Below are 24,933 nucleotides of genomic sequence, written 5' to 3' on the forward strand. Positions count from 1 at the left end.
GAAATCGAGGCTCAGAGGGAGTCACATTGAGAACTTCCAGGAGGGAAGTAGAAGAGCAGCGGAATGGCACTACACGGAGTAAGAGACCAAGATAGACTGGACGGAGCCTCAAACTTCGTAGTCTGGAAGGCCAAAATCTTATCCGTACTTGACAGAAATCGTGTCAAGCACTTCGCCTTGAAGACGATAGCGGTCCCAGTTGACCCAGCTGACAATGACAGGTATGAGGAAGCAATGGCGAGGGCCAAGAGTATCATTCTTGACGAGGTCAAGGATCATATAGTACCACATATTGTCGAGAAGAATACGACACGGGAGATGTGGGAGGCCCTGACCAAGTTGTATCAGCATACTTCCGTGCAGAGGAAGATGCTCCTAGAAAATCAGTTGCGGTCATACCAGATGCAGAAGGGAGAACAGATCGACACCTTCCTCGGTCGATTGAAGGAGATCCGAGATTAGCTGACTTCCATAGGGGCCACACCAGATCCAGAGTTGATGGTGAGAACAACCTTGAATGTAATCTCAGAAGACTGGGAGGTGTTTATCCAAAGCATATTGGGCAGGGCGACCCTTCCAGATTGGGAGGAAATGTGGGTAGCTCTTTGCCAAGAAGAGATCAGGAGGGTGACCAAGACGGGAAGCAGCAGCAAGGGGATCAGAATCAAGAAGGAGGAGGAGGTGGATGCTGCCCTAGCATTTGAGGGTAAGCAAGAAAAGTGGAAGAAGAAGGACCTCTCCAAGGTCAAATGCTTCCACTGTGGGGAGCTGGGTCATTATGCGACCCAGTGTCCAAGGAAGAAGAGTAAGGGAGAGGCTTCTGAGACCAAGGCAGTGCCAGCAAGGGCAGAGAAGGAAGTGGAGACAAACGATGATTGTGCCATGAGTGCACACACACCACTTGAGCGAAAGTGGGGAGACATTGAGCTGTAGTCAAGAGGACTACAGAAGATGAGGGGTAGGATCCTCGAGGTACCCAACCTCTTGGATTATACCTAGCTACAGGGGCCCCAAACAGGAGTAGCAGGACTAACGAATGTCGGTAGAGACGGATGAGGATGGAGCGGCAGAGAGAGCTACAGTGTAGGATTCCCAAGACAACGCGAGGCTAGCAGGCTGCAACAGTGCAAGAGGCATGGGAGTGTTGCACCAGTGCAGGATGGCATCGAGGTGTGCAATGGTGATATATACAGGGAGTTGTTGTAGCAATGTAGAGGTCAGAGATGGAGCACTTGTCAGCGACAGAGGGAGCTTCAGCATCGGGAGTGTCTCTAGCCTGACATGTTAGAGTTGGGAGATTGGTTACTTACGTCTCAGTAACTGAGTTGCAGTGCAACAGTTAGCAGTGGCGGTGCTATGGGTAGAATAATGCAACATGATGAGAGGGGATGCAGTGCAGACGCAACAATGGCAGTGGCAGGGCCATGGGCAGCAACACGGATGTAGAGGGAGCTGTCGTACAGATGCAGTAGTGGTAGTGGCAGAGCCATGGGTGGCAGTACGAGATGCAACAATACAGATGATGGGCAACAGGCCTAGCATCAGGGACCGATGCCGGATGATCAGAGTAATACTCAGTAAGGAGTATTGCTAGAGCACAATCCTCGCTAAGAGGGAGTGTTGATTTGGGGTACCATTGGATGTGTTCTAGCCAGGAAATCTGGTGGAGAGGCTAAGGCACATGAGATCTCCAATACCCAGAAAGGGTTTGGGCAGATTCTAAACAGTTTGGGAGATATTAAAATAATAAATATTTTTAATGGAGTCCCTAAGTCTAAACTTAGGGAAAATTAAAATATTAATGTGAATTAATATAAAATTGTGTTAGAATGGTCCAAAAGTCATGGATCAAGCCAGATCTAATCTTAACCATTGATTAGGGACTTAATCTCGGTCATTGATTTGTCAACGAGAAAAGTATAAGACGAGGCTTGAGGGTCAATTGGAGAACACACCAAGAGATCAAGATTTCGAATTTCTGGGGTTGGGTTTGCTGAGAAAGTTGAGAGAGTGATCTGGAGTTGCAGTTGTGGGGCAGTGAATACAGAAGCAGAGAGGCAGAGATAGTGCCGAGAGGATTAGCGCAGCAGTCGGGAAAGCTGACGCAGAGGGCAGAAGGCCGAACTGCCGGAACAACGGGGAAAGCTGATGCATAGGGCAGATGTCGGAACTGCCAAAACAACTGACGCAGAGAGCAGAAGCTGGAACTGCCGGGAAAGCTGACGCATAGGGCAGAAGCTGGAACTGCCAAAACAACTGACGCAGAGAGCAGAAGCCGGAACTGCCGGGAAAGCTGACGCATAGGGCAGAAGCCGGAACTGCCAAAATTGTTGGGAAAGCTGACGCAGAGGGCAAAAGCCAGAACTGCCAAAACTATAGGGAAAGCTGACGCAGAGGGCAGAAGCCGAAATTCCTGGGAACAATCGGAATTGCCGAGAACTACCGGGAAAGCTGATGCAGAGGGCAGAAGCTGGAATTGCTGGGAACAACTGGAATTGCCGAGAACTGCAGGGAAAGCTGACGCAGAGGGCAGAAGAGGCTGACGCAGTCCCTAGAGGCTGATGCTGGGGATTTTCGTGGGGCAGATTGGAGTTGAGGAGTTGCGGGAGTGTTTATCCGGGGTTTTAGCCAGAGCATCTGTCTTCGAAGGAGAGGTCCTACTGCCGAGATTTTTCTCTGTTGGGTGAGCTGGATTTGGCACCTAGATTGTATATTGAAACTGTTTAATAAATCAAACCCTCAGATAGCTGCACCGGTTTTCCCGCATTGGGTTTTTTCGGGGACATTAGTCCAAAAATAACAGTGTCATTTGGGTACTTGTTTCTGTTTTCTTCAGTTGATGATCTGTAATGTGTTGAGCATGTATTTGTGTTTATTTTCAGTATTTACATGGTAAATAACTTGTTAATTAATCAGAACAAGTAGGAAGGAATAAATCAGAAAGTACATGGAGGGTTCTAACTGTTAGACTTAGAAACTTCAACACAAGGAACTTATAGCCTTTTGCAAGGAAGCTGTTATTAAGAGGGAGCTCATAGTTCCCTATAATCCTCAACAAAATGGAGTGGTTGAAAGAAAGAATAGAACAATTGAAGAATGTGTTAGAGCCATGCTCCATGATCAAGATCTTCCAAGATTCCTATGGGGAGAAGCAACAATGACAACAGTTTATATCTATAATAGAAGTCCTCATAGAATTCTTGAAAATATGACTCCAGAAGAAGCTTTTTCAAGGAAGAAGCCTAATGTAGATCATCTTCGAATATTTGGATGCCCTGTTTATATTCACATTCCAAAAGAAAAGAGGAAGAAGTTGGACTCCACTAGCATGAAAGGAATCTTTGTTGGATATAGCTTGTCATCTAAGGCCTACAAAATCTATATTAAGGAAGATTGTCGTATTGAAGTTAACAAAGATGTCATTTTCGATGAAAACATTGCATACAAAAAGTCCAAGGACATTCCCGTTGACTCTGATGAAGAAGAAGTACCCCTCTTTGAAGAAGATCATGACAACAATGAAGTACCTACAATCAATCAAGAAGTTGAAGGACCAAGTGAACCTATTCAACAAACTATCATTCCAGAAAATCGAAAAAGGCCAGCATGGTTAAGAGCAACTTTACAAGAAGCTGAAGGTCATGGAGCAACAAAAGGGACCTTCAGAGAAAGTAAAAGACCTAAAAGATATTCTGGGTATGCAACATATATGACAAAGCTTATTGAAGTAGAACCCTCCACCTATGAACAAGTCGCTGAACATGCAAAATGGAAGAAAACAATGCAGGAAGAATACCAATCTATTATGAAGAATGGAGTTTGGGAAATTGTTCCTAGACCTAGTGACAAATCAATTGTCACTTCCAAATGGATTTATAAAATCAAACATGCAGTAGATGGGAGCATTGATAAATACAAGGCAAGATTTGTAGCTAGAGGCTTCTCTCAAAAGGAAGGGATTGACTATGAAGAAACTTTTGCTCCTACTGCCAGGTACACTACTATTAGATCTTTGTTTTCTTTAGTTGCCACTATGGGATGGAATATCCATCAAATGGATGTCAAAACAACATTCTTGAATGGGACTATAGATGAAGAAGTATATATTGAGCAGCCTCAAGGATTTGAAATCCATAGCAGAGAAACTCATGTTTGCAGATTGAAGAAGGCATTATATGGTTTGAAACAAGCTCCTAGAGCTTGGTATGCAAGAATGGATGCCTATTTGTTAAGAATTGGATTTGTCAAGAGCTTTGCAGATCCAAATCTCTACATCAAGGTTGTCAAGAATGAACCTGTTATTATACTATTATATGTGGATGACTTATTATAGGTGTAGAACATCGAATTCAAGAGTTTAAGAAGATGTTGGCTGCTGAGATCGAAATGGACCTTGGGCTTATGCATTATTATTTGGGCTTGGAAGTTTGGCAGAAACTAGGTGAAATATATCTTGTTCAAGGAAAAGATGCAATCAAGATCGTACAAAAAATTGGCATGATGGATAGTAAGCCCATGGCTATTCCCATGATCACAAATTTGAAGAAGTTGAAGAATTCAGCTTCAAATCTTGCTTATCCCACAAGCTATTGTTAGTTGGTTGGCTCCCTAATGTACCTGGTGAATTCTAGACCTGACATATGTTATGCAGTAAATGTCCTTAGTCAGTTTCAGTTGGAGCCACGTCATGATCATTGGGTAGCTGCTAAACATATCTTGAGATATCTATGTGGAACAATTCATCACTACCTAAAATATGATGGCAATGAGATTCTATTATCAGGATTTACAGACTCTGATTGGGGTGGCAGTGAGACAGATGGAAGAAGCACTACCGGTGGTTGTTTTAGTTTGGGATCTGCTATGGTCGCATGCATGAGTCGAAACAAAGGCTTCGTTGCTTTGAGTAGTGCTGAAGCTGAATATGTTGCAGCTTGTGAGGTTGGAAAAGAAGTTGTTTGGCTCAGGAAGCTTCTTACAGATCTATTTGGAGGACCTATGGATCCCACCATGATATTTTGTGACAACCAAAGTAGCATAAGGCTGACTGAGGATCCTGAGCATTATATTAAAAAGCTGTCGCAGATATTGAGAGCTATCCTTAGGCCATGAAAGACAGGATATCCTTTCTTCAAGTTTTCAATACGGCTGAGGATCAAAAATTGGATACACTTCATGGCAATGAAATTGAAGGCCTTGAGGACAGTGCTCTGGATGGCAAAATTGCAAGAACCAAAAGGTTATTGGAGTCAGGACACATTGTCTTACTATCCCATAACGGTGCAAAACTCAAACGATTTCTTCCGAGATTATTGGCTGAGAGAGAGAGGAGGAACCAGTTGCCATGACAAAAGGTGGCAAAATATTGCAAAATATTGTTAAATGTTGAACTGTAATGCTGCGCATTTCTGTATATTTGCTAGTTTAGTTGCCTTAAAGCTTTAATTTGCCATTTTTCAAATTAGGGCAGACGCTTTCAGGTAATCCAAAGGGTGGTAGGTTTGTTATTTAGCCCTGATCCAAGTGTAATAATTTATTCACCTGCATAAGAACTACGGCGCATAATGTTTTTCCTGAGCTAAATAATCAGGAAAAGTAAAAATGTCAAAAAAACACATATTTACTGTAAAGGAAAATTTAACACCTTAAAAAACAAAGATATACTCTCCGATACCATATTGCAGCTTCTTACTTCAAAGCATTAAATCCTCCCTGAGTGTCAATGTGTTCTGTTTGTTAGACACTTATGACTCATGAGGGATATTTTAGAAAACAAATAATTGCTCAATAGGTGGAATAAAGTGAGAGTATCAAATAACATTGTTAATAAACTCTAATTAAATGAAATATTAAATAATTTTGTTTATAAGGATATAAGTTTCGGGGTTGTTGAATCTCTATATTTCTTCTTATTCTTGTGTAATGGATCAGTTTCTGTTTTTTCTGAAGTCTCAGGTCGATTTAGAGACCCCTAAAACCGTCGAAGCATGGTGGATCGATGAGCAGATCGTAGTTCCCAGTGGAACTGTTATCCATGGCACGGTTCCAGTCAGAATTGTGCCAGAATCATGCCCAGAAACTGAAGTGTTTTGTCTACTGTTTGGCCTATGCCACACACTTTATGGCATGGACTTACTTTCCCATATTTCTATTTATATGTCTTTGACTTCTTGCATTATTAATACCACTCCCTTCTAAGTTTTTTTTAAATTCCAGATATTCGTGCCCTTGTAATCCAGTCTCCATGTCTGGGAGCACGAACAGCATGTTGAATTATGTTTCTATCTTGGAAGTAGACATCAACTCCTTGTGAAGATATCTTTCCGAACTTAAGATACTCGACACCAATGGCTATGCAGATCCACCTGCAACACTGAGACAGACACCCAACAGCCATGCATGTCCACCCACATTGCTGGGTAAGACCTTAAGAGTCAAAACCCATGCGAGCCCACCTACAACGTTGCTCAGATAATCTTGCTAGTTGATCTTGGGTATATACAGCACTATTTTTTCTGTATGCGGTCTGCATTTGAAATTATACATACAAGGCAGCAACAAAACGTGACATGGTTTGTTCCTGCGTCTATGTGGCTTACAAGGAACATATACCCAGTTATAAATTCTGCGAGGACATCACAATTTGCCTGTCCCTATGTGGCTTACAAGTAACATTTACCCTGCCTCTTCCTAAATGTTCTGAAGTCGCATGCAGGGGTATGAGACTTTGAATAGCCCCTCTCTATTCTAATTACATGTGACTATGGTGAAAGGTGACAAGAATAGCAATATCTCACTTGAGCAACTCAGAAATGCATGGGTTCTGGGTCCCTATTTGTGGATACCATCCTTGCAGAACTCCTCTGCAGATATCATCCTTTTTGGAACTCTTGTGAATTCTCTCCTTTGTGGAATGAGCCCTTCGTGGGTTGATCATCTCTTTGCAGATTTGCTGAACTCCAAAGACGTGTTGCAGGTTGCAAAGATTCATCTATTATTTTTGCATGTCATCCTCCACGCTCACTAATTTCTGCTTGCATGTCTGTGCATACACCATATAGGACTCCCATTTATTTTCGTCTTCTGCCTCGGGCTGGGCAGCTTATAGCTAACTCGCAATCAACTACAAGAATATTACTGGACGCTAATTAAAATATGTAGCATCAATAAGTGAAAAACAAAAAGAAGATTGACACATACTCTGTGGTTTCTCCAGGAATATTCCACCTCAATCATCGTAACCTGGGAGTTTTGATACCATAAAAAAAGAGATATACACACTCCCATACCTTATGACAGTTGTTACAAAAAGTGGCAATACACGGGCGAAACAAATACACATTCACACCACATAATGAAAACAAATACACATTCACATCACAGTGGCCACATCCCGTAGATGACCAGGACAAATTGTATTGAATCAATATACCCTTTAGAGGCTACAAGAGTGAAGTCTGACCACGAGGAGCATCTTTGTCTCATTCCTACCCACTGTTATTATTCATCTACATTACTATGATGCATTTCCTATATCCCTGTGTTTGTTACAACACAAGTTATCCTTAGTAACAGATTTTCAACATAACTTCCTGTCATGCAGCATAACGACTTCATATGTAACAGTAGATTCAATCGTATTGCAATTTTTTCACTTAAAACACAGGAAACACTTCAATTTTGGGGCTAGTTTGTCACATGGGACCTATTGTAAGCTTTCCATACAAGAAGCAATCACTTTTTCTTAAAAAAGAACATAAACAGTGAACATAATACAATTGCATACCATACAATTCAAGTATTGTTAGATGTAATGGTGCCCTTCTTATCTGTAAGTATACTTGGATCAGTTAGAAAATCTTCCTTAATATTGTTGCATCTCTGATTTTGTCTCGTTTATTTTGAAAATTTACAGAATGCGTTTTCCTGTTTTGCACATGCTGTGCCTTTCCATTTCTCTTGCAATGATGAACCTACTTGTGTGATTTACTTTTGCTTGTGTATGTTGTGCAGTCTAGGATTTTTTGAGCGTTCTGTTCAATTTCTGACTTGAGATTTAATACAAAATTCTTGTCCCATTTTCTTGCCCATAAATCCAATTGAACCCAGGCATTCAGTCTAGTTCATGTCCTCATATGTTAATTGCCTTTCTATATTGCCTCTCTTAATCATTTGCCCTTCTGAGTTCTCTTGATCTGCTTTGTATTAATTTCACTGGCAGCTGGCTTTTTGTTTTCATTACTTTGTATTACTTATTTTTTTCTGCTGTCTGCTTCAAAATACCATTTTGGTTCTTTATTTGCATGTATTCCCCTTCTCATTCAATCGTTTCAATTCCAAGCAAGATGCAGATTTAGTTGGACTTCACTTCCATGCCAAAGTTGTTGGCATACATCATTTATGTTTGCAGGCTGAGACTAACAAAGCTGCTACTGCTCGAAGATCTGAGATGATTGGTAAGATTTTAATTTGTCTTATATTAAATAAAGTTTGCAGCAAAGAGTACAGTAAAAAATGTTCTGATCCTCCGTTCACAAACCAAAAAGGAAGAGGCTATCCAATAAAACACACAAGGCTGGAATTTCCCACAGTAGAGCATGAGCCTTACGAAATGATCAATGTACAGTCCATAGAAGATACTTAACAGCTTGAGTACTTTAAATAGGAGTCGTCTACCGAGGTGGAGGAATTGCCTGGACAGCCAAAAGTGGCTGGAATCTGGACAAAAAAATTTCAAGAAATCTCATAGAGGCAGTGTTTGAATCATGTTTTTGATGGTAGAAATGGATTCAGCACCATCAAAAATGTCTAGGACACCTAAAATTTTGAAGTTTAACAACTATAACTTGGATTTACAAAAATCCTTGCCGGATTTTTCTAAATATGACCGAATTTCCGTAACTTTCCGGGCAATTCCTCTGCCTCGTTAGACTACGGCCTTTAAATATCGTAATTGAAAAAAGAGAGTATAAAATCACCAATAACTTATCCTAAGGTGCTATCTTCCTTTGTTAGAATTGTATTCACAGTGGTTTGCTGAGTTGGAACTTTTCCTCCAGGGGGTCCATGCTTTGTAGCTAAGGAAGGGTCAGGAACACCAGTTCCATTCTGCTGCTGCTTGATAAAATAGACTTCTGTTTGCTGCAATTTAACCAGCTCGGCTTCAAGGCCCAAGATATGTTTTGTCTGAGTTTACATGGTCCCCATAGGAATCTCTACACGAGAGCTTGAAAGTGCACCTTGTTCCCCCAATTTGCCTTGCATTTCTTCAATTAAATTATCATGTCTTTCCAAGTGTCCATGGCCTTAGCATACTGCATGAGAGCCTCTTGAGTTTCTGAGAGCTGTGCGTAATCCACGACCTTTGGAATTCTCAGCCAGAAGCTGAGGCAGGAGAGAGAATTGGGCAGGCCTGCAACAGGTGTAGGCACACCTGCCAACCAGAGCACATAAAAACTGCAGGAACCCAAGAACAAACAGCTGAAACCTGCAAAGAGAAATTAGGGTGATAACGGAAAGAAGGCATGTTAGGTCCCTATACTACTAGTATAGCCCCTTATTGTTATTAGTGCAACCCCCTTATTCTATTGTTGTGCCCTTAGAATATTATTGTTATGTCGGCTCTGATTATATTGTGACCCCTTAGACTCCTATATATAGAAATGAGGTCTTGTCATTTGTATCATCCAAGAATTTTTCATTTGTGTAATGTAAAGGAGGTTGCCCCCTTGAAAGGCTGATTTTGAAGTCGTCGATCTATCTTTTCTTCTATTTTGTGTGCTAGTTGCATAACATTTGGTATCAGAGCTTTGGATCCTAGAGTTTCGTTGTTTCAAATAGGTCATCGTGGCATTTTCGCTATAACTTTTTTTCTATGAAGTTTCAGAAGCTGAAATTAAAATCCATTTGAGACAAAATCTTGATGAACCTCCGGTCCGAATTTTAGATCTTTTCTTGCTATATTTGCAAAGATATGATCCAAGGAAGTTGGGTTTTTGCAGGCTCCCTAATTACATGCCAAACAAGTGACCTTGGGAAAATTTTCATAATTTTCTTTTCGAGCATCGGATTGAAATTTCGTAAGAAGTTATAAAAAGAGGACGCATTGTAGTTTTCGGTGTATTGTTTTTAGGTCTGAAGGTCGAAACAGTGACATGTGGTAGGTCGTATAAGTTCGCTCTACTGAACTAGTCTATAATCACGTCATTGTGGGAGATTTGACATAACTCTTCCTTGAAGAATCCAGTATTGTTCAGACTGGTGGGGTTAGAAAGAGGACTCAGAGGGCTACTACACGACAAAATTTCAGACCTTGGAGATTCGAAATTACAGAGATACAACAGATTCAATATCAAACTCCTACAAAGAGAAAAAATGAGTGTAGTTTTTTTTTTTTGCATAAGTTTGGTTTGAAAATTAGTTTGAAGTAATTCAAAGGGAATAGTGAAACATAATTATTATTAATTGATGCCCCGAAGAAAGAAAATGGAAACACTTAGTAAGCAACTTGAAAGCTTTACCATGACTCATGAAGAAGAGGAAGAAATGCAACATGATATATCAAAATTACGAGACCAAGTGCAACAAATTTCACTCTCACAAAAAGTAACAAAAACTAAGATGGATGGTTTAAAGAAAGGCATGGAAGCTAAGATGGATGGCGTGGAAGCTTAAGATGGATGGCGTGCAAGCTAATATGGAAGCTAAGATGGATGGTTTAGAAGCAAAACTGAAAGAAAACATTGAAGATTGGAAAAAAGACATGGAAAGGTTTGAAAGGAGGTTTGACGAAGTTGTTACACGAAATGCTTCCTAATGGTGAAAAGGTAGTAGAGGAAACTCATGATGATAACAAAAGTAATGTTAATCATGATTTCATAGAATCTGACGTTCGATTGAAGAATCACCATGTTCCAAAGATCGATATGAGGAATTTTGATGGCAAGGATCCTGTAACATGGATAGTACAGATGGAACAATATTTCGATCTCCATAATGTGCAAAACACACAAAAGGTACGCATTGCAACTTTATATTTGAAACCCAATCAGTTTGTATGGTATTGATGGCTTTGCTCTCGTAAACAAATTGTCACTTAGTCAATTTTTATGCAGGAATTGATAGCACATTATGAGGATACGAAAAACAACACCTTATTTAGCCAATTGATAAATCTCAAACAAAATGGTTCAGTGGTGGAGCACATTGAGGAATTTCAAAAATTGAATATAAGTGTAAAAGATATTTCAAAGGAGCATAGGATTGATGTGTTCATAGGGACTTTAAAGGATAACATCCAACATGGGGTTCGCCTTTGCGAACTTGATTCATTGGAGAAGGCATTCAGGTTGGCAAGAAAAATTGAAAGCAAAATTTTGGCAACAAGGAAGCCTACCACTCACAACTATAAAGATGGAAGTGTTGTTACCCCTAGCCTTCCACAACCCATCACAACAATTGGAAGAAAAACTAGCAAAAGGGCTTTGTTATAGCTGTGATAGCAAATACATAGATTGTGAAGTGGAGGAAGAAAAAGAACGAGAAACATCAAAAGAAGAGGATATACATCAAGAACCAAACCTAGAGAAAGAAGAAATGAATCTGACCATATCTTGTAATGCATTGGCAGGAATTACCACTCTTAAAACCCTAAAGATAGAAGGACATATCAAGAAGAAAAAGGTAATAGTGTTGATTGATTCGGGTAGTACCCATAATTTTATTCATTGTAAGATAGCCAAGGAATTGAATTGCTTCCTATATCCATCACCAGAGTGTCAAGTGATGGTTGCAAATGGAGGAACCATAAATTGCTCTGGAAAGTGCCATAATATAAAGCTATCCATGGGAGAATATGTAGTGAATGGTTCAATGTTTTCCATTCCAATGGGTGGTGCTGATGTTGTACTAGGAGTCTAATGACTACAATCTTTGGGTACGATAGCTTTTAATTTTCAAGATTTTTTTTTTGAATTTTTTTTGGGAAGGAAAAGAAGTTGAATTAAGGGGTATCGCAGGGAAACTAGGAAAGATAATAAGCTCTAATAGCATGACAAAGCTTCTAAAGAAAAAACAATGGGGCGTAATTGCACAATTATGTTCACTAGATGTTTCAACATTGAAATCATCAATTTCTCTAGATCTCCAAAAAGTTTTGGACAACCATTTTAAGATATTTGACACTCCCAAAGGCCTCCCACCTATACGTGTCATGATCATGCTATTCATTTGATTCCAGGAAGTGTTCCTCCAAACATCAGGCCTTATAGATATCCATATGCCCAAAAGAGTGAAATTAAACGTATGGTTGCAAAAATGCTAGAGGTTGGTATAATTCAACGTAGTCCAAGTTCTTTCTCTGCTCCAATAGTATTGGTGCATAAGAAGGATGGATCATGGCGCATGTGTCCGGATTATAAGGAGCTCAACAAGCTCACTATTTAAGATAAATTTCCTATTCCTGTCATTGATGAATTATTGAATGAATTACATGGAGCAATTTACTTCACCAAGTTGGATCTTCGTTCAGGATATCATCAAATCAGAATGAAGACTGAAGACATTCCGAAAACAAGATTTAGAACTCATGAGGGTCATTATGAATTTTTGGTGATGCCTTTTGGCCTTACTAATGCACCTTCTACATTTCAAGGTTTGATGAACTTTGTTTTCAAACCCTTAGAAAATTTGTGTTAGTATTTTTTGATGATATACTAATCTACAGTAAGTCTTGGAAGGATCATGTTCACCATGTTGACAGGGTGCTCAAACTATTAGAAGAGAAACAATTATATGAAAAAGCCTCCAAATGTTTCTTTGGAGTACCAGAGGTGGAATATCAGGGTCATATTGTATCTCATGAAGGTGTTAAGGTAGACCCTAGCAAAATTAAAGCCATTAAGGAATGGAAAATCCCCACATCCATAAAGAATCTGCGAGGATTTCTCGGGTTGACAGAGTATTATCGCAAGTTTGTTAAGAATTATGAGAGAATAGTAACACGTCTAACAACATTACTGAAAAAAGATGCATTTTCTTGAACTCCAGAAGCAACGAAAACCTTTGAACATCTTAAAGAGGTAGTGTGCCAAGCATCGGTCTTAGCTATGCATTTCACAAAAACCTTTATTGTGGAATGTGATGCCTCAGGAAATGGAATTGGTGTTATTTTAATGCAAGAAGGAAGACCCATTGCTTTCGAAAGTCGTCCAATCATAAGTAAATATTTACACAAAGCTATTTATGAGAAGGAAATATTGGCAATACTACATGCACTTAAGAAATGACGACCTTACCTAATGGGAAGACACTTCAAGGTGAAAATAGATCATGATAGTCTTAAATTCTTCTTAAAACAAATATTATCTTCAGAAGAGCAACAAAAATGGGTCACAAAGATGTTGGATTATGATTTGGTAATCATCTACAAAAAAGGGAAGCAAAATGTTGTTGCGGATGCACTCTGAAGAAAGGATGAGGATGTGGAAGCATTTTTTGTGCCATTTCTATTATCCAACCAGATTAGATAAACGAAGCAAGGGATGAATGGAAAAATGACGAAGAAGTGTGGGAACGCATTCAAAAGTTGCAGCAAGATCCTAGTACATTTGATACATTTAGCTGGAAAAATGATTCGTTATGGTACAAAGATCGCTTGTACCCCTGTAAGAATTCCAAACTCAAACAAAAGATTCTTCTGGAATTGCGCACCTCTCCCTTAGGAGGGCACTCAGGATTTTAAAAAACTTACCACAGGGTTAAGAAGGTTTTTTTTTTGGGATGGCCTTAAATCTGATATTCAAAAGTTTGTGGTGGAATGTTTGGTTTGCCAACAAAATAAAGTTGAGACAATTAAGATCCCCGGGTCCGTTACAACCTTTATCCATTCCAAGTCATCGTTGGGAGGGGGTTTCAATGGATTAGGTTTACCCAAGTCTGAAGGATAGAGTGTCATCATGGTGGTAGTTGATAGACTTACCAAGTATGCACACTTTTGTGCATTATCTCATCCATTTAAAGCCAGTACAGTTGCTACTGCATTTATGGAAACAATTCAAAAGCTACATGGAAACCCAACCATTATTTTAAGAGACAAAGATCCCATTTTCAGTGGAATTTTTTGGGCAAAATTATTTTCTTGTTTGGGTGCTCAGTTAGCTCATAGCTCATCTTATCATCCCCAATTTGATGGGCAAACTGAGATAGTGAAGAAATGTTTGGAAGGATATTTTCGTTGCTTTGTATCTGATAAATAGACACAATGGGTCAAGTGGTTGCCCCTGGCTGAATGGTGGTATAACACTTCCTTCCATACTGTAGCAAAAACGACCCCATTTATGGCACTTTATGGATATCATCCACCGTCAGTCACATCATATTTAAGAGAAAATTCTAAGGTTCAAGCAGTGGAAGATCACATTGAGCATCAACAACAAGTTCTCCAACTCTTAAAGGATAACCTCACTTTGGCGTAAAATAGAATGAAACAACAGGCAGATCAACATCGCAGTGAAAGAAGTTTTGATGTAGGTGACTGGGTATTTCTACGACTACAACCATACAAACAAATGTCTCTCAAGCAAGCTAAGAAGGATAATAAATTATCACCAAAGTATTATGGTCCGTACAAGGTGTTACAAAATATTGGTACTATGGCATACAAATTGGAGCTTCCTGCATCTTCACGAGTGTACCCAGTTTTTCATGTGTCATGCTTAAAGAAGGTTATAGGTGACAAGCTCCTAGTTCAAACAATATTGCCAAAACTTGACGAGGAAGGAAAAAAATCATATTGGAACCTGAAGCAGTCACAGAAACAAGAAATACTATGAAATCGGTCAATTTCAGAGTATCTCATCAAGTGGAAGAACTTACCCGCTGAAGATTCCACATGGGAGGATGAGAATTTTATTCAAAAGCATCCAAAACTACTCAAGTGTTGATGACAACACTTTTTTGAAGGAGAGGGGCATGTTAGGTCCCTATACTACTCGTGTAGCCCCTTATTGTTATTAGTGCAACCCCCTTATTGTATTGTTGTGCCCTTAGAATATTATTGTTATGTCGACTCTGATTATATTGTGACCCCTTAGACTCCTATATATAGAAAGAAGGTGTTGTCATTATCATCCAAGAATTATTCATTTGAGTAATGTAAAGGAGGTTGCCCCCTCGAAGAGGCTGATTTTGAAGTCATTGATTTATCTTTTATTTTATTTTGTGAGCTGGTTGCATAACAAGGCACGGCTGAAAACCAAGAGGCACTGAACAAGAAGCCAAACCTGAAATCCAGAGGAAACAACAGGGAGAAATGCTGGAGAAGACAACCAAGGCACTGAACGAGAAGAACAAACTTGCCCCCGAAGAAGTGAAGCTAAATGAAAATCACACAGAAAACCGCAGAATCTGCAATGAGACAAAGGACGACAATGAAATGGGGCAATGGAAACAGTAGATCCCAAATGCTACAGAGGATCTCAACTCCAAACTTGCCAATTTCCACCATGCCCACTGCAAATGAAAAGTATTGGGCCAGCTGTAAAAGACCCACACAGATCCGCCATAATCTCCATGAGTATGAACCAGTGTTTTACGAAACGGCCGAGTTGAAACCGAAACGGCCGTTTCGGACCGTTTCAATAACCAGCTCAATGACCCGGCCCATGACCCGACTCGGCTGACCGAGTCAGCTATGACTCGGCCGAGTCATCCAATGACTCGGTCGAGTCATAGCTGACTCGGTCAACCCGGCCGGGTCCGTATTGACTCGGCCAAACAGTGGTCTGCAATCTTGCCTCCTGTAACAGATCTTCTCTGAGTTCGTACCTGTGCTTTCAAATCGGCTCTGTGACTTAAAATTCAGAACTGTGGTTTGAGGAACGTATGACATTCGCACCTGTTGTTGGAGATACTACTTGAAGTCCTGTTGAGCAACTTGTAAAAATCCTATTGGGCAGTTTTTGAAGCCATCATTGAAGAGTTACTTTTGTGCATCGCACCTATTGTTGGAGACACTTCTGAAGTGCTATTGAGCAGCTTGTAAAGTGCTTATTGTGCAGACCTTGAAGCCATCGTTGAAGAGTTGCTTTTGTGCAGTGTTGGAGCAGACTTAAGACCTGCAACTCTAATTGAAGCAGATTAAGTAGCAGATCTGGTGTATACTGTATCTTTGGAGCAAAACTTTTGAATCCTGTTGAAGGTATAACAGAGCATTGGAAGTAGATCTGAGACACTTGTTGAAGATTGTTAAAGATATTCCTTGGAACATTTGAAATATTCCCATAGAACTGTTGAAGACCTCTTGATGACTTATGGAAGCAGCTTGAAGAAAACCTGTTGTACAGGCTATTGAAGACACCTTCGGAGCGGCATTGTTGAAGCCCTGATGAAGTAGCTTTAAAGAAGATTGTTTGTGCAGACATGAAGAGTCCTGGAGATATATAGAAGACCTTGATGAACTAGCCCCTGAAGCATTTTGTAGACTATTTGAGGCATTTGTTGAAGGCTTGAAGCAGAACTTGGATTTATTTTCAGGACTTGTTGAAGAAGATATTGGAAGTCCTGAAGCAGCACTAAAACCATCTTGAAGCAGAGGGTTGCAGCCCTAGAGGATTGTAGTCCTAGAGGATTGCAGCCCTAGAGGATTACTATTGCCATTGGGTACCATTTTGATATAATGGATTGGTTCATGAACCTACTTTGATCATATGTTGTCTTCCATGTATATTATAATGTTGTGTGTTTGGAAACTTGAATGAAAATCTTTAAAATTATGTTTAAAATATTTAAAATTATGTTTTTTTTATAAAAAGAATAAATATTTAATGTATTTTTTACAACGACCGAGTCATTGAAATCGAGCCCGCCGAGTCATTACCGAGTCCGAGTCCGAGTCGAAGTCGATCCTCGGCCGAGTCCGAGTCCGAGTCCGAGTTGTAAAACATTGGTATGAACATTGAAGATATGAATGTTCCTTCTGTTTTATGAATTAACCTCACCCACTTGCCACCCTACTATTCCTCTTAGATGCACCATTGATAAAATAGGAAAAAGGAGGATTTTTCACCTTTCCGGACTCGAAAGTATTCCTCATTCAAACGAAGCTGCCAACTAGGTCTTGGGAAAACCAATCTCCCCCATGTCTGATGGATTAAGAAACATGTTGAACTGTTCTAGCCAACTTTATTGCATTTATATTAAAAAAACACCCAAACTACCAAATTGGTTGTAGAAGACATGAAAACATGCATTTTTTTACATAAATCAAGATAGATATTACATCCATTGTATATCAATGATTAATTATTTCAGCACCAACCATTTAGAATTTAAATTCCTCTTCTCTTGTCTAGCCTTTGCCTCTACTTCAATTCTATAGGGATATTAGTCAACATTGCCTAATTTTGATCAAACAGCCTAATCCAAACCTTATAATCTGGTAGAGAAAGCTTAACATGCTTGATCAATAGTTTTGACTTGAGTGAAGGGTACATAATTGCTAAGGCCACGACAAAGGAGTTCAATAATCAACAACACCAATACTGGGGTACATATAGGGCTTGGTGCTCTTGATTAAATGTCAATCACATGCCTTCATACATGATATAATCCAATGAAACGCCACAATCCCATTGATTTTGAAAACTGTTAAGTCTGCTGAATTTTGATTCTTGAATGAGATATGAAATTCTATTTTCTCCATATGAAGTCTAATGAGGTTGGAACCACTCTCAAACATCCTGAGTCATTTCATGGTAATGTTAAAAATTTAAGAATTTAACATTACCATTAGGGAGCATCTAGGAAGCATCTAGGGAGCATCAAGGGGCACCTTGAGAGTATTCGGAAAGTGTGATTCTTCTCATAAAAGTTTGAAATTTAAAAAAAAATAAAAATAAAAGCTCCGCGGAACTGTGTGAACCATCCACCATCTCTCGGGTGCACTCGCAATCTGTGGTGGATACACGTCTGAACCTCCACAGGTCTGCACCTGATCCTTGCCAGATCCGCACATTGGGCCCCCACGGATCCAATTTCCCAGGAATTGCCAAAAAAAGGCGGAATTGCGAATCCAATTTTCGGATTCGCGGTTCTGCCAAAGGATCTGTGGTGGATCCGTATGGTATGTGGTTCTGCCTCCAGATCCTTTGGGGTGGGGGGATGGTTCCTGCAACTATGAGCAGGACACAGAGGTCACCTTGGAAGCATTGATCAAAAGAATGAAAAGATGATTCAAAGGAGAAATTCCTGTGCATGTATTTATTCTTCTGCTGTTCATTTTTCCAGCTATTGTGTTTTATGAATGTAATGTCCAGAAAATTATTTTTCTGCAGTTCAATAAATCTGTTTTGGGTTATTTAATAAGGAAACATTAGGACAACAGTCACCTAAGCTGGAATATTGGCATGGTATTAGAGCTTCTTTCTCTGATTGAGATTATCAAGGATTTACAACATTTAACCAACTGCTGGGAATAAGGATTAGCAGCTAGAGAGGATTTCATTATTTCTTCTAAGGATTAATTCTTCAAGATCTGGGAGTTTCCAGATGAAATTGAAAGCCTTCAAGATATAGTGCACTGGATGGTAAAATTGAAAGAGGTTAATGGTATCAACATGCATTGGCTTGCTACCTGATAATGGTAAAATACTCAAACTATGTCTGCAGAGGTTATTGGCTGAGAGAGAGCAGAGGAACCAGTTTCCACGGCACAAGGTATGGCAAAATAATGCAAAAAGTTGTTAAATATTGAACTGTAATGCTTCACATTTCTTTATATTTGCTAGATTAGTTGTCGCAAAGCTTGAATTTATCATTCTGTAAGTTAGGGCAGAGACTTTAACTCAATCCAAATGGTGGCAGGATGCAGAATCTGTTGATTATTTAACCCTGCTCCAAGTGCAATAATCCATTCGCCTGCATATGACCTATGATGTATGCCTTTTTTCCCGAGCTAAATGATCAGGAAAAGTGTTGAAAATATTAGTGAGAAAAAGTTTCCTTGATTTGTGCCTTAATCATAGGAGCCAGAATGTGTTTCTTCTTGTGCAGGACTCGAGCTCCTAAAAATTAGGAGATTCCCTACAAATTAGGACAAGCTCCTATAATTTAGGAATCAGCCCCTAAAAATTAGGACGAATTATGAAGCAGTTAACTGATGTGTTAAAGTGGAAGGCCGAGTTATTAGTCTTCTAGTGCGAGTTAATTGAGGAAATGAACGTGTGTTTGAGTCTCAAGTCCTTGATTTGAGATAGGACGAGTTGCATGAGTAGTTAACTCATGCTAACTCAATCAATCACAAAAGCAAACTTCTTAATTAGAAATTCATTAAACTTAGCCATTCAAATTGCTTTAAAGGAGCGAAGGCACGTGATTAATCATTGTTTTGGTGAGCACGAGTTGGTGAGAACAAGCAATAGGAAGCACACGTTTGTGCGTGGAGCTTGTGAGAGGAAGAACGTGCAAGAGAATCTTGCGCACAGATTGGTAGATGACAGCAGAGATGAGCAGTCTTGCAAGGGTTTCAAGCTTAGATCAAGCAGGAAAGACAACTGTGTCTTTCAGACTGAAACAATTATTTTGTAAGACATCTATTGGTCAGCTTTTTCTATCAATAAAATTCTGAATAACAAGTAGAGGGTTTTTCCAGTTGGATTCCCTAGACAATTCTGTGTTTTTGAATTGTGTGACTGTGCTTTTATTTCTGTTCCTATTCCGTTGCATCTAGTAGAGAAATTTTGTGTTTATGTGAGAAGAAATTTTATTTCAGATTGCTCATATTAGCAGATCAGAATTTCATGGATTTTCTATAAAAAGTTAAAATGTAAAAAAACAGAGAGTGAAATTCTTCCAAATGATACAAAAATTTAGCATGTTAGAAAACAGAGATATATTCTCCTATACCATATTGCAGCTTCTTACTTCAAAGAAAATTATATCCACCGTGGGTGTCAATTTGTTTTATTTGCCAAACATTTGTGAGGGATAGTTTAGAAAAAAAATAATACTGCAATAGGTTGAATTAAGTGAAAATATCAAATAACATTGTTGATGAGCTCTAATTAAGTGAAAATATCAAATTATATTGCTTATCAGCACATAAATGTTTTAGGGTTCTTCAATCTCCATATTTCATCTTATTCTTGTGTATTGGGTGGGTTTCTGGCTTTTCTGAAGTCACAGGTCAATTTAGAGACCCATAAAACCCTTGAAGGATGGTGGTTTCTCCAGGAATGTTCCACCTGAATCATTGCAACCTAGGAGTTCTGATCAATTTAAAAAAAAATCAGATATATACACTCTCATACTTTATGACAGCAGGCCACAAACAGTGGCAATATACAGGCCAAACAAATACACATTCACACCACATAATGGACACATATGGAGGATGACCAAGACAAGTCGTATTAATGCAATACACCCTTCAGTGCGTGCAAAGAGTGAAATCCGACCATGAGGGGCATCCTTTTCTCAATCCTCCCTTCTTCTACTATGCATCTATGTTCCTGTTATGCATTTCCTACACCTCTATGTGAGTCACAACATAAGTAATCATCAGTAACAGACATTCCATCTAATTGCCTGCCATGCAGCGTAACAACTTCATATGTAACAGTTGACCTATTCGTATTGCATTTTTTTGACATAAAACGTGGGAAACATCACATTCTTGGGCCAGAGTTTGTCAGATGGAAGGTATTGTGAGCTTCCTATACCAGAAGTAATCATATTTGCTTAAAAGAACATAAATGGTGAACATCATACAATCAATTGCATACGATACAATACAAGTATTGTTAGATCTAATGGGGCCCGCTTTATCTATAAGTATATTTGGACCAGTATTTAGGAAACCTTTCTTGATATTGTTGCGTCTCACATTTTGGCTTCTGTAATTTGAAAATTTACAGAACATGTTCTCCCGTTTTGCACATGTTGTGCCTTTCTTCTATTGATATTAACGGATTGCATTTCTCTTCCAACAATGAATCTAATTGTCTGATTTAGTTGTGCTTGTATGTTGTGCAGTCTAGGTATTTACGAGTATTCTGTTTAATTTCTAACTTGATATTTTAAACAAAATTCTTGCCCCATTTTATTGCCCATAAATGGTATTGAACCCAGGAATTCATATTAGGTCATGCCCTTGCATTTAATTATTTTTTTCCATTGCCTCTGTTAATCATTTGCCCTTCTTAGTTCTCTTGACCCGCTTTGTATTAATTTCTGTGGCAACTGGCTTGTCACGGATTCATAACAGTGCAATTTATCAACTTTTTCTTTTGTCTTCTCTGCTTCAAAAAGTATTTGGTTCTTTATTCATATATGTTTATTCTCATTTCAATCTTTTGTATTGCATGCAAGATGTAGGTTTAGTTGGACTTCATTTCCATGCCAAAGTTGTTGACATCATTTATGTTTGCAGGCTGAGAATGACAAAGCTGCTACTGCTCAAAGATCTAACCTGATTGGTAAGATTTTAAGTTGTCTTATTTCGTTTACACCAGACTAAGAAAATTCAACTTTACTCCTTGGTAACTTCATCCATGTTAACCCACGTGACTAAATAAAAACACTTTTCAGGATCTTTATTCTTATCCATTTTTTCATTAAGGTTATTGAGTAGTAAAAATGTCTTCTAATTGTTTGATATTTAGTTGCACATAGATGCTTTTGTCAACATTTGCATGTGCAGGAAATGCTTACAAATGTACTTTTTCATATACAATGTGCTAAGCATTGCTCATACTAGGTATTAAAAGAATATTATAACTGCGTCATGTATCTTAATTGATTAGGCATAATGTATGCATTGCAATGAAGGAATCCAAGCATAACGTTATCTTTGGGAAGAAGACATTACTCTAAATTAGAATTGGTTGAGTGGGCCTTAAGTTACTCGAGCCAAATAGTTAAGATCTACTGCACAGTTTTTGTTTGGGACTGTTATCACGTAAACTTGCACTTCTTGAGATAAAGTCTAAAGAGCCCGAGTGCAATCCATTTGAAACTAAGAGGGGGCCCTCTATGCGCTTTAGGCTAGCTTTCCTCTAGCTCAATGGGGCTTCCTTAGGTTATGATTGATGGAATTAGGGCAATGATTTCTAAGGTGATGTGAAGAGTAAATCCAACAAAATGGCTTTGCAAATGTTGGGGTTTGGTTTGACAGAACGTGCATAGACTAGTGCCTTATCCTACTACTATTTTTGGGGCATATGGGGTCAACTAAGGACTCCCTTGGTGGAAGGCAAGTGGATCGAGGGCTGTATCTAGAGCTGTCTACTATTAACCCTAGAAGATCCGCCTAATATCTTACAAAATCCAAGAAATTTAGGGGAAGATTCAGAAGATCCACCTAATATCTTACAAAATCCAAGAAATTTAGGGGAACCCTAGAAGATCCACCTAATATCTTACAAAATCCAAGAAATCTAGGGGAAGATTCTCCACTAGATTTGTTCCTAGGGTTTTCAAGAAAGGATTTATCCAAGAAGAGACCAAGTAAATGCACCCTGTTCACTAGTAAAACACAATTGCACCTAATAATCATCCATATATAAATCCAGGGGTTAAATGCTAGAGTTGACTGCTGAGGCGGATGTTTATTTCTTTTTTGGGGTTACAATCGCTAGGAGAGGTGCCACCACGTGCCTCTTTTAGTTGCTGGGTTGATAGTGCAGGATCTAGCCTACCGGTATTATGGTTGGGATGACAATGGATAGGTGGTGCCATTTAGAAGGAGAACATCGAAGATGTGGCTGTCTGAGTGGCTGCCATATTTGTGTGGGGTATACAGGACGATGGCTCCATTCGGATTACTGGTGCCCAGATGACTGTGGTGGAGCAAGCCATCCAGGGTAGACACTTTGCTTGGGCATCCTTGATGAGGGATTGCTTGTGTAACTAACCAACCTCTTGGCAGCAAGCTTTAGCTGAGAATTTACCTTTGGGTTATCTTTTTCCTGCTTTGTCTTGGAGCGGGTGTTGTGCCTGCAGATCACGTTGGGGTTGGCGGTGCCGAGGGAGGGAGACCCGAATAAGATTGTGGGGGGATCTTCTCATCTGTGAGGCTGGTGGACTAGTTGGGAGGTACTTTCACTCCTTGCTTGCAGCAACGGTAGTGCTCGATGCTATGGATAATTTTGGAGTTTCCTTACATAGGCATGGACTATAGGCACGACCCAGGGATCGTGCCGCTCCTAGGTAAGGCTTGGGATCTCATGGGTATGTTTGATTTACTTATTGCATGCTTGAGTAGTTTGCTGCATTTTTATGTGAGTGTTGTGATTTGATACCATACTAACAGGTAGGTTGTTTTGTGATTGCAGGTATGGAACCCCGGGGAAGAGAGGCAGTTGTGGTGAGTGATGACCCTAGTTTTGCAGTGTGTCCTAAAGCGGAGGAGAGGGCAGAACAACGACGAGGGCGCCATGATAACAAGGCGGGACCTGCTCAGAAGAGACAGAGGATGGATCAAGAGGATGAGGTCGTTGAGCTCCGTGAGCAGATTGCAGACATTCGCAGTCGTTTAGACATGGCACTACGTGGAGTATCTGAGGCTGGAGTAGCTGATTTGGATGATGAGGATCTCCAAGTTTTTATCGGGGTCTCCCCTGAATGGCGCTCAGTTTTGAGGAGAGTAGCAGTAGCAGCGGCTGCTGCCAGAGCGCAGAGGCCTTCCGCTTGAGGGGAAGAAAGTGGAAGTGTTACCCCACATGTGGGGTCTCTTCAGGTTTTTCCACCATAGTGGCAATGACATGGCACATTTTTTTATTGTGTATGATGAGGTGGGCGGTAGATTTTGCACTAATCACATTTTGTAAATGAGCTAGGTACACTGTTTTGTATATCACACATTTATTATCTTTTGGTGCGGCCGTAGTGGTTGCTGATTTGGTGAATGTTTTTTTTGGAAACTAAAGATATACAAATATTTTTTAATGATTTATTATTCCATACATGTGATGATGTGTTGAATGCTTTGTTTGGGTAATGATGGTAATTAAATGAGATAAATTGTAATGAACAATGCTTATGCTTTTGTTTTTAATGCAATATCAGTCTAAAATTTCATTTGTAATGTTGTCAGCAAATTGGTGGTTCTCACATTTAGAAATGTGCATGAACCTAATAAAAATAGGTAAGGATATGATGGATTTAAAATCTTTGGACATGCAATTATTTTCTAAATGGGAAAAGATTATGGGCATGGTAAACATTCTTCAAATAATAATTAAAAAAAATAGGTTGCATAGAAAAGTTATTTATTTGGGAGGATAAATTATTCATATGGGACGAGAAATTGTAGATGACATGAAATTGTGGATTATCTTTTGATTGTTTAATAAAAATTGCTTTTGAAAATGGGGAGGCACGAGAAGTATGATAACCTTAAGTGGAATATGAATATAAGTTTATATAAAATTAAACTATTAGTTGGTATTAAATGAGAGCTCATTCATATCTAATAACATAAATATGAGTTCATATAAAATTAAATATTAGTGTGTATTAAATGAGAGTTCATTTATATTTAATGACATAAATATGAGTTTTTATAAAATTAAGCTATTCATTGACATTTAATAAACTCGATTATAATAAAGGTTGTTACTTTACATGTTACCACATTTGAATTGTTGCTTGCCATTTGCTATAAATTAAAACATTGTTAGGGGTGGCAGGTGTTGGTGGGGTTATTTTTTGCTCCAAAGGACAAATGAAAATTAGTTTCACTTGGACTTTTGGGTAGGCCTCCAATAATAAAGCAGAAGCATATGGGATTTTTTAAGGTCTTTCTTTACCTCAAGTTAACAACATTACTAAGATCCTCATTGTGGGGACTCAAATTATCTTAGGCCATCTTCAAAAGGATACTAGTCCCAAGGACTTGCTCCTTAATTCAATATTCTTTCGTATCATAATTCTCCT

General features: G+C 39.2%; 1 protein-coding gene across 1 annotated transcript in view; it reads left to right on the plus strand.

The window, feature by feature from the left end:
• LOC149260614 (uncharacterized) overlaps positions 1 to 23,946 on the plus strand; it is a 37,415-nt gene extending 13,469 nt beyond the window's left edge. Inside the window, exons 2-3 of the mRNA XM_089380346.1 lie at positions 21,428 to 21,473; positions 23,331 to 23,946. Of these exons, the coding sequence (XP_089236472.1) occupies positions 21,428 to 21,473; positions 23,331 to 23,689 (405 nt within the window). The 3' untranslated portion in view covers positions 23,690 to 23,946. The remainder of the gene's footprint in view (positions 1 to 21,427; positions 21,474 to 23,330) is intronic.
• The last annotated feature ends 987 nt before the right edge of the window (positions 23,947 to 24,933 follow it).

The sequence above is a fragment of the Pinus tabuliformis genome, chromosome 6 (assembly GCF_031772625.1).
Source record: "Pinus tabuliformis cultivar Carrire ecotype Pingquan chromosome 6, CPIR1, whole genome shotgun sequence".
Classification (NCBI taxonomy): Eukaryota; Viridiplantae; Streptophyta; class Pinopsida; order Pinales; family Pinaceae; genus Pinus; species Pinus tabuliformis.